Source organism: Accipiter gentilis, chromosome 7, assembly GCF_929443795.1.
Source record: "Accipiter gentilis chromosome 7, bAccGen1.1, whole genome shotgun sequence".
NCBI classification, from domain to species: domain Eukaryota; kingdom Metazoa; phylum Chordata; class Aves; order Accipitriformes; family Accipitridae; genus Astur; species Astur gentilis.
In genome coordinates, this window is record NC_064886.1 from 41636248 (window position 1) to 41653833 (window position 17586).

At 56.2% G+C, this 17586-nt stretch overlaps 1 protein-coding gene across 3 annotated transcripts; it reads right to left on the reverse strand.

The window, feature by feature from the left end:
* Positions 1 to 2281: 2281 nt before the first annotated feature.
* Positions 2282 to 17033, reverse strand: LOC126041235 (dual specificity protein phosphatase 22-A-like). Of its 3 annotated transcripts, XM_049806636.1 has the most exons (7): positions 17010 to 17033; positions 15332 to 15365; positions 14567 to 14649; positions 12027 to 12076; positions 8776 to 8850; positions 8143 to 8314; positions 2282 to 3605 (listed from the first exon to the last, which is right to left on the reverse strand). In XM_049806636.1, the coding sequence occupies exons 1-7, from the start codon at positions 17028 to 17030 to the stop codon at positions 3399 to 3401; spliced, it is 642 nt and encodes a 213-aa protein (XP_049662593.1). In that variant the 5' UTR covers positions 17031 to 17033; the 3' UTR covers positions 2282 to 3398. The 3 variants fall into 3 exon arrangements, with proteins under 3 accessions (XP_049662593.1, XP_049662591.1, XP_049662594.1); XM_049806634.1 differs by lacking the exon at positions 17010 to 17033 and having other exon boundaries at positions 15332 to 15631; XM_049806637.1 differs by lacking the exons at positions 2282 to 3605; positions 17010 to 17033 and adding an exon at positions 4912 to 5012 and having other exon boundaries at positions 15332 to 15631.
* Positions 17034 to 17586: the final 553 nt, after the last annotated feature.

The following is a 17586-nucleotide window of genomic DNA, read 5'->3' on the forward strand; positions in this document are numbered from 1 at the left end:
GACTCCCCAGACCCAGATCAGTCTCCCCAGTCCCAGACCAGTCCATCCCCAGACCCAGAGCAGTCCATCCCCGGACCCAGACCAGTCTCCCCAGCCCCAGATCAGTCTCCCCAGCCAGAGACCAGTCTCCCCAGCCCCAGACCAGTCTCCCCAGTCCCAGATGGGACTCCCCAGCCCCAGACCAGTCCGTCCCCAGGCAGTCCCCAGTTCCATCCCAGATCAGCCCCAGGTCCCGGATCAGTCCCTCCCTCGCTGCCCTGGCAGTGCCAGGCAGCCCCAGCCCAGCCCGGCCCTACCCAGCCAGGGCCGCTGGCCACAGCAGAGGTTAAGGGACCATTTGCAGCCTGATTTCAACGGGGGTTTTTGGGATTACCAGATTACACGCACATTTCTTGGAAGAAAACTGTAATTACTCCCATGTGGGTACTATAGAGAAATGGGAAATGTATGGAGCTGCACAGATGGTATAATAAAAATAATGATCTAAGGTACACAACCTTTACTGTCATTTCTAATAAATAGTGGTTGTAATAGCCCTTGTTTTTAAACACCCGACCGATCCTAATCCGATCCCCCCTGTGAGATCTGGGGAGAGCCAAAAACCCCTTTTGCAATCAGATATGGCTAGGAGGGTTATTTCTTTGCTTTACCAAGAAACAAGCTAAGCTTTGCAGCTGGAGTTTGCATCACCGTCCCCTGTGACACTGGTCCTGTTTCCCCGCGCTGGATGGAGACACACACCCCCCACACACACTAAAAAATTGTTTCTTTTGTAAAAATTCTGGCAAATTCAGGATATTTTAAAGGGACTTCGTATAATCAAGCCTCTCCATTCCCTTGTCCCCTCTGGAGCCCAGCAAGTTGGAGACTAATTGCAACTCTGCTACCAGCGGGGTGATGCCATCACCTCTAGCTTGACTTTGGGTCCACGACTTCATGGGCAGCCTGGTAAGGCAAAACCTCAATTCCCTGGGGTGAAGGGGAACCCAGCGGGGGGAGGAGAAAATAATAACCCCCTTAAAATGGGGTTTTCAGCCGCTCACGGTGCCAACTGCGGCAGGCTGGAAGGAAGCGAGACGCCTCATAGCCCTGCCAGCGGCTGGCAAGGGAAAATGCAAAACATACCCTGGGGCAGGCAGCACGACCGGGAATTTCTTGCAAACTATTTCCCTGTGTTCGAGCAACACCCCGGGAAACTCATTCACACTTCAGCAGAGAGATTTTTTTTCCCCAAGCTGGAGGCACCGGGCTTTCGGGAGGGCTGATGTGGCACAGGAGAGCTGAACAGTGAAGCTTGCAGTGCTCTTCGCAATGTAGAAAAAAGTGGAAATCAGCCCGGTTTTACCTGCTTCAGGGTTTGCCTTTCAGTGGCCAGAAGTCCTAAAGCCACCACAGTCCCATTGATGTAGGCCAGAGTGGAAAAATATATATATATTTGCCTGGGACAGCCCTCAAATTTGGGGGAACTTTGGCTTAGGAGATGCTATTTGGGCAACGGTCGTTGCTGTGATACCGGGCACAGGCGACATTGCATCTTACAGGGAGCATCCCTTGTGATTCCCAAATTCAGGGGGATTTTTTTCCAGGGGTAAGAGCTGCTTTGGTGCTGCAGTTCCTTGGGGAATGTTTGAGGCCCGGGATAGCCGGTCGAGGGATGGGAAGGGGCATGGCCCTCCAGGTTGGCGCAGGCAACGGGACAGCAGCGCTCCGCAGAGGTTATCACACCTACTGCAGATCTAATCTCTGCTTATCACTTATCTCCTATAACTTCCTATTAACACCAGAAACCAACTTTCTTCTCTTTTTTTCTTGTGCACAACTTCCATTTTTCTGCTTCCTAAAGTGATAACGGATGCATTAAAACCAATATCAACCCAGTTTGTTCAATTTCCCTTCAGTCCACTCCATCATCAGCATTTATGGTCCTTGAGCTCATTAATTGCTCAGGGCACTTTCCCATGCAAAGCGTGCTGCAGGCAGGCACAAACTACAGCATATCTCCATGTAGAGTAACAGCCAAAGGGACCCTTTTCTCAACCTAAAAAGACAGGGAAAAGCCCCCATAATTTTCTTCCCGGAATCCTGTACATTATGGCTGAACATTGAGTCTTTAAAACTTTTAATTTTGCTGGTGGTTCTCATCAAGAAAATAGGAAACAGGATACAGCAGCGGAGCGGTCATGTCAGTCCATCCCTCCATTCCCATCAGGAACACCGCAAATCAAGACCAGCCATCCTCCTGGTTTTAATCACTCTCCTCTTTATTAGGAGTTGGGCGAGTCACCCCTAGCGCTGTCACACGCCAAGTACCCAGAAATTTTCATTAAGGGAATTCCTAGAAATATTTTAAATGCCCTTTTTTTTTTTCTCAGAATAGATATTTTTGAGAAGCCAAGCAAGGTATTTATGGTAAAAGACCAAGCTTGCATGGAAGATTTAAAGGTTTAAATGTAGAAGGGCTGTGTCAATGGGTTGGGACCCCCACCTTGTAGGATGGATGTGGGGAGTCCTGGCAAAGGAAGGCAGCGAGTCCACGCTTTGGAAACACGGTGTGTGAGTTTGGGATGAAAAAAGGGACACCGTCACAGTCTTTCAATATTAAAATGGCTGTTGGAGAGGGACAACGTTAAATTGGTCTGTGGGTCGACTGAGTCCAATCGAGCAATTGACTTCTTTTGCAACCGGGGACATTCAGATCGGGCAGCAGGGGAAACCCAAAACCGCTCCAGCTCTGGGGATGGAGGCAGTGGGGACGGGCAGCCTCCGGCACTGCTGGATTTCCCCCTCCCTGAGAGGTGGGGAGGCGGTTAAGAAAAACGCCAGACAGACATCTGCCAAGGACAGGCTGGACCAGGAAAGCCCAAACACAGCGAGGGGCATCTGCAGCCCCAGGAGCAGCTCAGCCTCTGGCCCCTCTCTCCCCATCCCACGGGGTGACAGTCAGATTCGGCAGCACACCCACAACCCCAGCACCCGTCTCTCCCTCCTCGGGGCAGCCTTGCAGGCTGCATCGGCCCCCAGCTTCACCTCAAAGCAGTTGACAAGGTGGCTTTTCTCCCCATCTCGCCCTGGTACCGTGCTGCCGGAGAGAGGGACGGGGCTCGATGCTGCTCTGGGTGATGGAAAAGTGGCCGCGATCCACTGGGGAATGGGGAAACGGGAGAGAGCAAGACACTGTCATCAATTAACTGGCTGGCCCAGAGGTATATACAGAACCAGCAGCCAAAGGGAGGGTCTGCGAGTCCTGACCTCCCCCCTGCTCCAACCCTCGAGCCCACGGCCGAGGCTGGTGCTGGCTGCTTGCTGCCCTAGACATGAACCCCCGCGGGCACTTGGCAAAGGGAAGACTGAATTTTCCAAGCCCCAGGGCCAATGTCTGCCTGCGAGCAGCCGGCTGCTTATCTGTTCATCCATCTGCTTCTGCTGGTGCCACCTGCGTTGTAGGGGAGCGGGTAGGTGGGAGCTGGAGACCGGAGCCAGGAGCAATCCCTGCTCCCCAGCTGCTGCTCCTTCTGCCTCTGCTCCTGCTGGGCCAGCAAGCACTGCAGCTCCTCCTGGTCCTTGAACGGGTTCCTGCCATAGTCGCGGCGGATCCAGGCGCGGTACTGCCAGGACAAAGCCAAAAGAGGTTGTCAGGGTCAGCGGGGGCTGAGACACCCCTGACTTGAGAGCCAGGGCTCGCACCAGCGCCAGTGGAAAGCAGCGAGCTGAGCGGGGGCAATGCCCGCTGCATCCCAGCCACAGCCAAGGCCAGGGGGGTCCCCAGCCACAGGCAGCAAGCAGAAAGATCCCAGTTTCACAGGAGCCCCACGTGCCACGCAACACGATCACATCATACGAGAGATGCGACGGTTTCCCCCCAACCGAGCGCTCCCCGCATCCCCAGCCCAGCACAGATGGACCCAACGAGCTGGCAGCATCCTCAGCTTCTCATGCCGGCTGCAGCTGGGACAGCAGCTTTATTTACTTTTCATTGCCAAGAAGCTGCTGTTGTTCCTTGTGTGCCCAAATTCCTGTAAGAAAAGCTTTCCCGCGCTTTCTCCCCGCCGTGGCAGCACGGGGACAGGCTGCATTCGTTGCCGCAAGCTGCACGGCCAAGTCGGCTCTTGCATGCTGAGGCAGGTTTGTTTGCAGAGCATCTTCCTCGCCATTGGGCAGTTGAGGGGTGCCTCTCGATCCCCCCACATCGCTGCAGCCAGTTCCGAAGGCTGCTCCGGTGGCAGGAGCGTGCCAGAGGCCAGGGGCCAGCTGGCAGTAGGCTGAGGTCCGGAGATGGCTGGGAAGTGAGAGATGGTCTGTAAAAATGCTTCCCGCTACTGCTGGGATGAGAAACGGCCAGACAGGCTCAGACTGCAACGCCTGAAAGTGTGGGCAGGAATAGGCAGCTCTGCCGGGACCCGCCGTGCCAGCTGCCCGGCGCTCACGGGGAGCTGGCAGGATTTTGCTGTCTTCCAAAGTAGCTGGGAACCAGCTGCTCCAGCAAGTAGGACTTAGTAGGATGAGTGGTAGGAGCATGCCCAGCAATACCAAACACCTCACAAAAAGGATGGAGGGCACGGAGTTGGAAATGCAAAACCTGTGGGTTCAAAGGGTCTGCAGAGGGACCAAGCATCGGAGTCCCGGCACAGGGTAGCACTGGGACAGGCATGGGGTGCAGCTGGGGGAACTAGAAGGAGAGGGCAGGCAGCCCCCCTCCCACAAGCTGCCCAGCCTCGGCATCCCCAGGGTGAGATGCCTCCCCCCAGGAGCCACCGAGCTCACCCCAAAGGTGCAGGATGCACGACAGCGGGACGGGCAGCTCAGCCCTGTCCTGCTGGGGCTGCCACAGGCACGGGGACCATGAGGAGCAAGAGAACAAAATCTGAGACTGACCCTGGTGGCATCCCACCACCTCCTCCTGCAGCCAGGGAAAGTCAGCTCGGGCAGAGGGGATTTCCACCGGGAATGTCTGGATTTCCCAAATCCACTCCCTCAGACAGCAGGACTGACCACAGCTGCTGCACGCTCGCCGCCTGCAAGAATGAAGACCCCTTGTTCGGGGTGGACCCCAAGAACCAAGCCTGATTTCCTTGCTAAGAAAACAACCCTTGGGTAGTGACTTCCAAAGGATTCGGGATAGGATTTGGGGCTGCTCATGGGGAGAACATCCCTTCCATGCAAACCATCCGGAGGGATGAAGGTCCATGGGGAGACCAGCTTGGCCACCCAGGCTCAGCACCCACCGAGGCTCAGCACCCACCGCCCAGCCTCGGAGCTGGCTCCCACCATCCAGCAAAGGAGGGAAGGAGCCGGCGGGAGTTTGGGGGAAGCACCCTTCTGCTGCTGCCAGGCGTTTCCTTTTAAAGCCAGAGCAAGAAGTGGTTACAGCCCGTTTCCTCCAGTGCTGACCACTAACCCGTTAACCTCCTCCTCTCTCCTGGGGTCAGGAGCATCCATCCCATCTGGGACGGCACCAGGGCAGGAGAAAGGAAGCCTGGCCGGAGTGTGCCAGCACCCAGGGGGGACCGTGGGGCAGGGAGGGACAGGTCCATCACCTGAATGCCCGTCTGTGCCCTCTCTCACATCCACGCTGTCTTTTCTGCACTCACTTACTTCCTTTTCTAACCTTACCCATCATCCTGCTGCTGCTCTTGGTCTTTTCCTTCCTTCTTTATCCATCTAGCCCTGCTAAGCACCATTTGCCAGCTCGAAACCCCAGCTGCAGGCTTGATGCGTTGTTCTTGCGGCAAGGGGCCGGCTGGCCAGTCTCACAGAGCATCTTCCCCATTTCTACCTCCCGGGGTCCCGTCCGAGGTCCCTGCTCTGGACCAAGGAAACTAAGGCACCGAGGGATGCTCACCCGCAGCTCTGGGGAGGAGGTCCCCCGGAGGACCGACCTGTTCTTCCCAGGTTTTAACCAACAAGAAATGAGGCTTTTCCTCCTGAGCCGCCTGCCCAGCCCTTATCCATGTCTGCTCCCAAGCACTGCGTTTCTGGATTGCTGCCTGCTGGGATGACAGCTGGGCTAAATGGGGAAATTTAGCATCTTTTCTATCCTCAGCAAGAGCTGAAGGTCAAGTCACCATACCCTTGTTCCTGCATCCAACCTACACACACAGAAAACCACAAACAGGAACAAAGTGCGACCTCCCACAGCCAAGGTAAGCGAGCCAACTGCTGCTTGGCACGAAGCAAGGTGCAGGACCCATGTGGCATCGGGTCCCACGGACTTCTGGCCACACAGGTGAATGCCTATGGTGCCCACCACCCCGTGGGACCCCCAGCCATCCACCTCGGCTGACCTGCCCTCAATGCCATTCCTCTTGCAAAGGCGGAGGATGCAGGAGCGAGCTGGGAGCAGAGCATCGCTGGTTGGGTTGGAGCATCCATCCTGGCTCTTCCCCTTCTTCAAATGCTACTGTGGGTGAGTAATGGCAGAGCGCTCCCAGCACCCAGCCTTCGCCCCCGGAGCCATGCTAGCAGCAGTCCGCCCACGAGAGACATCCACAGCTTCCCTCCCCGATGCTGCGATCGTGGGGAACGCAGGGTGTTTCAAGTAAAAGGCGGCTCTTGCTAAACCCCGCGGCTCAGAAAAACACATCCAAGCGCCTCCACCCTTGGCTCTGCCTTTCGTATTTTCAGGGAAATGCTTGCAAAGCCCCCAGCAAAACTCCTGAGGTGATGAAAAAAAGCAGCAGCTAAGGGAAAGGGAGGAAAGTCTGGTGCCTGCTGAGCCCAGCCTGGATTTTGGGGAGCAGGAGGAATAGCTCGGACGGAGGGGAGGCGGACAGCAAACCCCACATCACGGTCCGTGCTGGGACGTGGCCAAAGTGTGGGAAGGGATGGGGCGAGCTGGCCCAGGCAGGGGAAGCCCCACAGGGAATCTCCAGCGCTGCGCGTGTTTTGTAATCCCTTGGACCATTTTCCACCCTCTTTCACGAGTATTTTTGCAAGCCGGTGATAACGGGGCAGGGCTACGTCCTTCATGTGACAGTGATTGCCCGCTCCGTCCGGCACCCGGGGAAGGGAACTTGGTGGCAGGGAAGGGGCTGACATTTGGGCCAATGTCACATGCTGTCCCTGCCTCTCCCGGGAGGAGAGAAATCCCCTCAAAGGGCTCGGCGCCGGAGGGACCACCGGGTCCCCACCGCCATTTGCCACAGGGCCACTGCACGATGCTTGTGGCTGCAGTGGTTGTTGGGGCTTTGCCTGGGGTCTTGCTTCCAGGGATGGGACCAAGTTTAGGGGTGACGTGGGCTACCAGAGGCCTCATACACATAGATTTGTGGGTTAGTCTTTCCTTACAGAGGTCCATCCGTGACCTGTGTACCCTCACGGGGAAGTTCTGGATGCTGGTCCTTTGCTGTGGAACCCGGGGTTGGGTAGTGGCGAAGGGTCTGGTGTGGGAAGCTAGAAGGGAGCCAGGTGGGAGCTGTGCTTTTTTAGGGCCTTTCCAGGTCAAAAGCGCAACTCTGATCTCTGCAATTAGTGCTCTCCCGATTAGACATGCCGCTGTCACTCCCAGCTGCCAGCATCCAGCTCGGCTCAGCTACATCATCCCTCCCCTGCGCAGGATGGGAACCCACCTAGCCAGAGCTTCTACTCTCCTAAAACCTGCTGCTCTGTGTCATTTTGGGGAGGAAACAGGAGAATTCCTCCATCGACACTTGCTCCTGTCTGTCGCCTGCCTCTAAATGCAGAGGACTTGCCGTCAGAGGAAGCCCAGCCAGATCCAAGCACTCCAGACATCCCGAAGCCGCTCGCAAGAGCTTTCCTCCCTCTCCTCTCCCCCTTTCCGCCTCCGGCTCCTGCTTCGTCGTGCTGCATTCCTGGGAACGAGCCCAGCGCCCTTCCCGGGGCTCCCAGGGGGAACTTGCTGCTCACCCGTCCCTCCTGCTGTGTCCTGACTGAACTCTCGAGAAAAGCACTGGGGTTTTAAAGGGCTTTTTTAAGTGCACTCACATAATGTCGAGGTGCTTTTTTTTTTTTTTTCTTTTATTTTTTTTGCATGCAAAACCCAAAATCCCCAGGCAATAAATAGCATGCACAAAAAGCCAGCTCAGGCAAACAGCTGGCCCCCGCCGTGAGCTGCATGCAAAAGAGCGGTGCATGTTTGCAAACTCTGCAGACACGTATATAAGGGGACGTCGGCCCGGGACGTACCTCCTGCAGCAAGGTCGCCTCGTACTCCTGCAGCTGCTGCTGGAAGCCAAAGTTGGGGCTGACGTAGGATCGCACGGCCTTGGTGGCAGCCAGGCAGCTCTCCCAGCCGAGCTCAGTCACCGTCATGAGGTAAGCCACCAGGACGGTGGTGCTGCGGGAGACTCCAGCCAGACTGGCACGGTGCAAGGGAGCAGCGTCAGGGAGAGATATTCCCATTGCAAAGGCTGCTGCGGCCCCGCGGCAAGGGACACCCATGGGATGCATCTTCCCACAGGCACCCCCCTCTCGCTTGGGGTGCTAGCAGGGTTCCCCGGCCATGGGTTGGGTAGGGGTAAGGAGCCACACGGGCAGGGGGCCACCACTGGTGGTCCCAGGCAAGTGGCTTTCTCCTGTCCCATTCTCTAGCCTGTCCCACCTCTTTGGATGCTCAGGTTTTCAGTGCACAGACCACCCATCCCCATGGGTCCCGGCAGCGGACACCTCCCCTGTCACCCTCCTGCTGTTCCTTGTCTTCTCTTCTTCCTCCCCACCACAAGCAACGTTCGACATCGAGGACACTTTTTGGGACCCCATCCCCACCTCCCAGAGGACTGACATGAACCGGGGATGCAAGACCGTTATGGCAGCTCTCACCAATGGACAAGGCAGCCTCCACCACCGAGCCGACATTCATGGATAAACCTGATGCACTCCTTAAAATGCTGCAGCCTGCAAGGAGAGAGGCAGGGAGGTGAGGACAGGAGGGCTGCCCACACCTGCAAGGCACCCAGCCACACCAGCAGCAGGAGTTTTGCCCCCCCCCCCATTCCCCACTGGGACTTCCCACCACCCTGGGGCTACTGGCATGGGGTGGGAGCAGAGATCTTTCCTCTGCCAAACCAAGGCAGAGGGGCTGATCTTCACCTGCCAGGAAGGAAATGACCTAGGAGACTTTCCAGGGATTTCCTGCTTCCCAAGGTATCAGGATGGGAGCAGGACGCCATCAGCCAAACCATCTCAAGGAGGACCCCAGGGAGACAGCCTCCAGGGCAAGGTGTCATCTTGTGCCCAAGGGACACGCACATCCCCACATCAGAGGTTGTCCTGAGCCATCGGCTCACCCCTAATTCCCAAAAGATGCCAAAAATACCCAGTCGCCTCCAAGGGAAAGATGGCATTTTGCTTGCAGGTCCCAAAATGGTGCAACTCCCTTTCCCTCCTCACCCCAAGCAGCCTCTCCAGCCCCTTCCCAAACAAGGGAGGGCATGGAGAGGTGCCCGTGCCAGGGAGGTAAGGCTCCCAGCAACAACACAGGCTTGTCCCCCAATGGCTGCCTGCATTCCTGAAAGCATAACCAGTAACTGCCAGCAAGGCAGAGGGAGCACGTTAACCCTAACCGGCGAGTTTTGCAGCAAAACAGGGCAGGGCAGGGAGCCAGGGCTTTCTGGCAGCTCAGCTGCAACGTGCTATGGTGCTTCGCTCCTTCTGTGCTGGATGCTCAGCAATATGAGCAGCACCCATCTTTTTGGAGGCATGGAGACCTAGAAAACAGGATAAATAACTCCATATATACTGATGAGATAGAGGTGGGTGTTCGTTGGAGGGTTATGCAGGTGAGACGCATCCCTCCCGCTCATCACTGCGCGTGATGCTGGAAGCTGCCGCCGATCCCTCCTGAAGACAGCGAGCATCTCCGAGAGCCCACGCCGAGCCAGGTATTCGGCTCCTTGACACGCGTTTGCAATAAACGCTGCCCATTCCTGCTCGGCCTCGCAGCCGCACTGACCCTTGGGGCAGTTTTGAGGCAGAAAACTTGATTCTAGGTAACTTGGGCTGCTGGTGGACTCCCTGACCGCACAGCTCTGGCTTTTTTTGGGAGGAGAAGAGGGTCCCTTTGGCACAGCTGAGCCAGAGCCATCCCGCAGCGAGCACGGGAGCAGGCAGAGCCTTTGCTCCGGCGCCGGACTTCCTCTGCCTCCGCGTGATGGGGTGGGCGTGCACCTTCCTGATTTCTCAGAAGCCAAGGCACAAATTACTGCAGAGTTATTCCCCCCTCCTCCATGCCCCTCGCCAAGGGCTCACTCCCAGCAGGGCTCAAAGCCGGTTTCCCTGTAGGGACAAGACAGAATTCCTCCAAAACCTCCCCCACCCCTGTTAGCCCATCAAAGGGGATGCTCTTCACCCTTCCCTGGAAAGGGGATTGATGGAGATGATACTTTTCACACTTCCCTGGAAGGGCAGGGATCAGGCGCCTTCTAAGAAACCAGCCAAGGATGTATTCAGAAATAGCAGAGGGTTCTGCTGCCCGAGGAGGAGAGATGGAGGAGTCTCTGAAGCCGTGGTCATACTAAAAATACTGAGCCTCTCAGCCCTGGATGATGTCAGTCCATCGCTCCTCATGGGCTACAGCCGTGCCTCCTTCCAACCACCATAACAAACGGAGCATCGCCATTTGGAAGGGTGTTTCCCTGCCTAAAGCTTGTCCCGGGGGATTCCTCCTCATCCTACTCATCTTCGCAGAGCAGGCAGCATCCCGCAGGGCCTGCACGTGTTGCCTACACAGGTCCAGGCTCTCCAGATCCCAGTTTTCCATTCCAGCTCCTTGGCTAGGACCAGGAGGGATGCACTTTGCTTGCAAGGACATGATGCTCTCGCCTCCAGCTCACTCAGCACACTTGTTGCCAGCCTCCTGCCCACTCCATCGCTCTCCCAACCCATCCCAGAGGGAGAGAAGTGAGCACTTCAGCCACTCCATCCATCCTCACCCACTCCACGGGGTTTTTTTCCCCAGGTAGCCAGCCAGAGGAAAGCTCTCCCCGTTCTTTTCCAGCCTCAAAGCGTGGGATCAGGGCATGGAGCCTGGTAATGCTGAGAGCCACTGAGGTCCTGAGTCACAAGCATCTTCTCTGCAGGACACAAAGTTCATCAGGATTGTGAAATCCAAGGCATAAACTGACAAGCAGAAAAAGCAGAAAATAGTTCCTTGTATAAGTCTTCCTTCCGGCAGCTTTTTTCTTTTTTTTTTTTTCCTTTTTTTTTTTTTTTCTCCTTTCAGACATACCACAAATGCAAAGAAATCTGAGAAAAGAAAAAAATAACAACCAAAAAACCCAGCTCTTGCTGAGGCAGGGCTTTCTTGTAAAGCTTCTCTTTCCGCTCAGCGGGAGCATGAGCAAGCAGAATCACACCCGCGGGCACGGCTGTTCCCAAGGATGTTGGAAAACCAGTACCTCTGCAAGTGGGGCTCAGTCCGGTCACTGTGCATGAAGTTTTGATCCTTTTTAGGGTTTGATTGGTGAGAAAAAAAATCCCTTGGAGTCGCCCATTTTCTGGTTGCAATGGATGGTTTATGGATGCCCGTCACCCAAAGCAGCAGCGGGGTTCTGCAGCCTCCCCAGTGCCAGCAGCACCTGCACCCATTGCACCCCAGCACCGCGCTCCATGAAAGCCTGGGGCTTCCTTGCAGCATCTCTCACCAGCTTCATCTCAAGTACATCACTAAAGGACGTAGAAGTATCTAAGCTTTGTGTGGGGAAAAAAATGTTGAGTTTAATAAATATTTTATTTCTCTTTCCAAGGAGAATGTCTGGAAGACCAACACAAATCACTGTCTTTGTAAACCAAGAAAAAATGCTCCCATTTTCAACCCTGCCCAGTAGAAGAATTCTGAAATTTGATGGAAAATTAAATTTACAGACTGCAAACACACACAGAAACAGATTTTAAGTCCTACAAATGCTATTTACCATCCGAGAATGAACCGCAGCTTCTGTCAAGCTCAGCAATGATATGAAGTTTTCACAGCAGGAATGAACTGAACCTTCATTCTGCAGAATCTGAGCTTTTATTGACCAACAACTACCAACACGCGATGCTAGGAGGCAAAAGGATGGCAAACGACTTACAGGTTTTGACTGGATGAATCTGAGGCCGAGATACAGAGATAGGTCATGTCCTGCAATATAAAGACAGTTGCAGTAATAAGATACCACTGAGAAACACAAAATGCCCCATTTCTCTCTTTTCTCTCTCCCCAGCTGAACCTTCAGTGAGGGGAAAGCCACAATCCGCTTTCGGTGCCATCGCCCTGCTCCCCACGGGTAGGGAGAGCTGTGACGGGTCGCATCCATCCCACCCTGGGCTATTTCCCCCCATTTCAGCCCAGAGGAGAGGCCAGGCTGTGCGGAACTGCTACGATGCTCAGGAGCCCCAAAAACTCAGCCATCCCTTTCCTGGAGCCCTGACCGACGAGTCCCATCAGGAAGACGTGTATGAACACGCACTGATGAAGTCACTCTCATCAATGAGTTATTTCCTCCCGGTCCTTTTAATACACAATAAATCATCCCGCCACATGTTGGCGTAGGTCAGATTACTTTCCTTTCTTTAAAACTTCGCTTCCTCGATCCTCCCTGTTCTGAGCTAAAATTAGATCCTTTTCATCTGAGTTTTTTGGGGGTTGGGCGTTTTTTTTTTTTCTTAGTGAAATGGGTGGAAATCCTGCCAGCCAGAGCCAAAACGGCTGAGCACCAGGGATTGCCCCATCCCCATCAGTTCCCTGTGCAATCACTGCTGAAAGGTCCCCCCTCGGCTGACACAGCCCAAACCCACGGGCCACTTCCCTCCAACCCACGGCAAATAGGGAGGCTGGAAAAAGCCAATTATTTAAGGAGGGAAGGAGCAGAGCAGGAGAGGCACTGGGATATTTCTGCACTGGAAAGACCCACGTTTCGAGGATGAGCGCGGGTGGGCTTTCCCATGCATCACCTCTCCATCCCATTCATCCTCCCCAGCCCCGTCCCACACTCGCCCCTGCCATCTCACAGCCTCTTGTGGGACGGGGACGAGGTGCCGCAGCGATGTGCCACTTTGCTGGCTCCCTGTGGCGTGCCGGCTGGATGCTCCCCACCCACAGAAGCTGCCGGAGAGGCTGGGGCAGGAGGGGGAAAAACAGAGCCGCAGGGTTCCCCATCCACATCCCCGGCCAAACCGCGGCTCCCCGGCACGCAGGGGGATGGTGGGTGGAGGGGGGAGCTCAGCGGATGGAAGGGGGACATGTACTGGGCAGGGGCACGGGGACCAGCAAGGTTTTGCGGGGTGAGCCGTGATGGGCTGCGGCTTTCCAAAACCTGGCTGTGCCCTGCCATGCCTGGTGCCAGCCTGATCTCCCCACGGCGAGGAGAACCGCCGTGCCAACCAGCGGAGCAGCCAAAACGACCCCACTCCTCCCCAAACCCTGACCCGCGCCCCGATCATGGATTAACTGCCAGGGTCCCAGCAGCTTCCCCTTCCCCATGGGGCCAGATGCCCCCATCCCACCTCTGGGAGCTGGGCCGCGCATGGGAATGGTGCTGGGGTTTGCGGTTCCTGACCCAGGGCTGTGATTGACACATTGCTCAACCCACCACGCTTTTCCAGTTCCCCTTTCCATCAGCCCGCTGGCTTGCTCCGTGTTGTAAGCTCACCATGCGGTTTACTATCCATCTGGCCGTGCCCCGAGCCCTGCCAGACCCCAGCCGCTGCCCCTTCTCCAGGCACAAGCTGTTTCTGCACCGAATTTATGCAGCCTCCTTCCTTCTCTCTCGCCTTCCTTTCCCTCCACATTACTCAATCCCTTAGCGGGGAAGAAGCTCAAGCTGGTGTTTTGCTCAGGCTCCCTGCCCATCGTGGCCCCGAAGGATGAGAGGTCCTGGCAGTCCCCTTCGCCTTCTGCAGCATCCCGGGATTTGGGAGCCGGCAGCGGGTCCGAAGCGCAAATTGCACGTGGCCATCGGCTGCAGGATGAGCAGCACGGTCCGAGCATCTCCAGCATGGGGTTGTTCCTCCTGCTGCAGGCTCCACCCGGCCCACCGGTCCGTAGAAGCAGGATTTGTGCCCAAAAGACCTAGCCGGCACCTCCGGCATCAACCCACCGAGCAGCTCCCTCCTGCCTCAGTTTCCCCCACCCACAGCCCGAGGGGTCTGCAGCGCTCCGGGGTCAGCCAGACAGGGGGTCACAGGATGGAACAGGCAAAGCCAAGGCTTTGGGAGGAGAGGTGGGATGTGGGGGGGTCCTCCAGGTCCTGCTGTGCCCCCACCGCCCCGTCGGGGCTGGATGCGGCCCCGGCGCTGCCATCCGCGGGGCTCCGCCGCCCTCTCGCGGTTCTCCCCGTGGCTGTACACCTTCACCCTCCAAAACCATCGAGGAAGGAGGTGGTCGTGTGCCCTAAAACACCCCCGCTGCCCTCTCCCCCGAAAGCCAGCACTGAGCCCCTTTGGGTGCAATTCAAAATCTCACGGCGCAAATCGGTGCCAAAAAAAAAAAAACAACTGGCGCAAATCCCAACGTTGCTTCTTCCCTCTCTGCCCCACGCCAGGAGAAGGCGGAGTGGGTTCCATCTGCATCTTCCCAGCTCCTGTTCCCCCGGGGTGGTCCCCCAGGTCCCCTCCCACCTGGGGAACTCACCTCCAGCACCGGTTTAGCACTGTTGTGGATGGAGAGGATGTGCGTCACCCCGTTCTTCAGCAGATTTTCTCGGTCCTCAGAGTCTGGAAGCAGGAGCGGCACATCAGTCACTTGCCATCCTGGGAAATCCGCTGGACCAAGCACTCACCAGCAACCTGCATCCATTCCCCCTTCCCCCCCCCCCCCCCCCCCCAGCCCCTTGACCCCCACGCCAGCCTCTTCCCGCTGCCTCCCACCCAGCACGATGCGGGAAAGGAGACGGGGCATCGCGATGCACCTCTTTCAAAGCAAAATCCTCCTCGGATGCACTGGGTATTCAGCAGGCTCCTAAAGCCGCCCCCCAGAAGCAGAAATTATACTGCTAACTTGGAAAAGGCTGTCATGTCCTCACTGTTGAGTGAAACCCAAGCTTCACCCTGTTCCCCACGGGACCAGAGGCTCCAGCGAGAAAACCAGGCGTTGGCCCGCTGTAAATATTGTCTCGGCAAACACAGGAGAGGTTTCCAGCCATGCCAGGGGTGACCCAGTGCTCTCAGCTGGTAACCACAGCTCCCCCCAGACGTCCCCTTTCCTGGGCTTGAGCTGCATGGAGTCACTTGCAATTGGGATGGGGCTTTTTGGCAGCTTTGGATCTCCAGAAGATGCTGAGGTCCCCCGCTGGGAGCAGGCACAGGTTGCTCCCCGAGGAGAGGGACGCCTCCAGCCCCGCTGGCTTCCCCAGGGATCCCACAGCAATGCGGAGGTGGAGCAGGGGAAAGCACTTACCGCGGATGTTCCCGAGGTAGAGGCCTTTGACAACCTGGGAGGTGACAAAAAAGGAGAGAGATTTCAGACGGCGCTGGGCACAACGTGCATCCGACGTGGCGGGAGCATCAAGCTGCATGCACGGTACCAGCGGGACCAGGGCATCTGGCAGCAAACTCTCCAGGCAATGATAAACCAGGCACCTAATTAACGAATCATCTTCATTAATGAGCGCCAAAGGCTGAGCCCACTCAAACCACCAACCCAAACCCCTCCAGGAGCGCAGAGCTCAGGAAAACTCGGCGCAGAAATGGAAGGGGCTTGCCTCTGGTCCTATTGCTATCGGAAAGGGACTGCTGGGGGCTGGATTCCCCAAAACAGCCCGGCTCATCCCAGCCTCCTCCTTCAAGGTGGGGCTCCAGCGGGGACTTCCCTCCATCTCCCCATCTCCTGGAAGCAGGCCAGCCCTGCTGCAACTTGGTTTTGTTTTGCTACTCTCTAGCAACCACCTCTTGCAAATAGTTTCAAAGATTGCCTCCACCAGCTGGGGATAGACAGGCAAAGGCACAGGCTATTTATAATACTTTTCTGGCCAGGATGTTGCAGTAAGTGCTGTCAAGTATGCAAATTTGGCCTTCAACTCGCTGCTGCAGGGTTATGAGGGAGAAAAAAGGGGCAGCTCAGAGTATTGACGGGGTGTAAGAGCCCACCAGAGCAGTTTCCAGGGACACAGAAAGGAAGAGCTGGTTACCAGTTGGACTTGTTTGCACCTGTATAGCAGAAAACATCTGGTCTGAGAGGCTGTAGGGAGGGTTTTCAACAGCACTGGGCCACATCCAGCCCATTTCTACCATTCAGCTGAACCCCAGCCCGCTCCTGGGTTGCAAACACCTGGATTCAGCAAACGTCTGTGCCCAGCACAGCACAAGCTGTTACCACTAGAAGGGCGATGCCGAGCCCCGTGTCTCATCAAGTCAAAGCCAGATCCTGCAACACAAAGGTGTCTGCACCAACCCAGCCCCCAGCAAAGGCAGCTGGGGCTCCCCAAGAAGGTTTGGTGGCACTGCAGGGGCTGTAAAAGCCAGTTTGTAGGTCAGGCTGCTTCTGCAGGGGGTGAAAACACAGTGTTAAATTGCACCAGAGCCACGCAGAGAGAATTTGCCCTGATCTGGTCTTTCTGTTGTTGTCTCAGAGTCTAATTTTAAACTGGAGAACACACATACCAAGCGGTTATTTAAGGATACCAAGAGAAATCAATCCCCTCTGCCAGCCCTGGAGTTCAGCTGAGCAACAAGCAGCAGTAAAACCCCACTTCCCCCTTTGGAGCACATGGCTGCCCGGCACAGACATGTCCCGGGAGGGGGCAAAGGGAGGAAATTTCCATGCAGGGACCCCCGTCAGCCCTGAGGATGCTCATGCCACAGCCTTACCACCCAAGGGACAAACATTTAAAGCCAGCTGCCACTTTTCTAACACCTGCAGACACTTAGCTCATCACCTCAGATATAAATCCAGGGATCGCTGTTTAGTTTCTTAATTCCCTTTCTTAAGTGCTTGAAGTTTCAAAGGGGAATGAGAAGTGGTTGCATTTAGGGCACCGTGGTAGCCTGGGAACGAGCATCCTCCTGGGCTGCAGAAGAAAGATCCTGCCCAAGGAGGACACGCTGGCCAGCATCCCACTGTCGTCCCCCCCCAGTACCTTGCTCATTCCACTCCCCATGGTTTTCCTCTCCTCAGGATCGGGATTCAGGTGGCTTCTCGGTATCCAAGGCTATCTGCAAATAAACACCCCAAAATCCCAGACAGGATGGTGACATCTGCCCTTCTCCAACGGTGCATCCCTCTGCCAAGAGCAGGAGGAAAGGGAACACGTGCCAGGAGGGCAGCGGACAGAGCCCCAGCAAACTCAGCTCGCTTACCGGCTTCAGGCTGCTCCGGCAGGTCTCTGCCGCTGTGCTGACGGGTGAAGAGGATAGAGGAGAGTGGCCGGTGCCGGGCAGGGGAGGATGAAATAAGGATCTGGAGCCGTGGTGAGGCTCAGGTTTCTCTCCCTGGGGCTTCCGCAGCCTTTTGGGGAGGGTGAAGAGGAGATGTTCCTGGGAGGAATGACTCCCTCGTCCCAGCGACGCTCGTCAGGCTTCATCCTGGGATCCTACAGGCTGGTACAAGTCCTGCGCTCAGCAGGATTTCTCTCCTGTTCATGCTAATTCCTCCCAGTCACAGGAACGAGAGCAGAATTGAGAATAAGGCACTTACCTCGAAAACCAGAGCGTGCC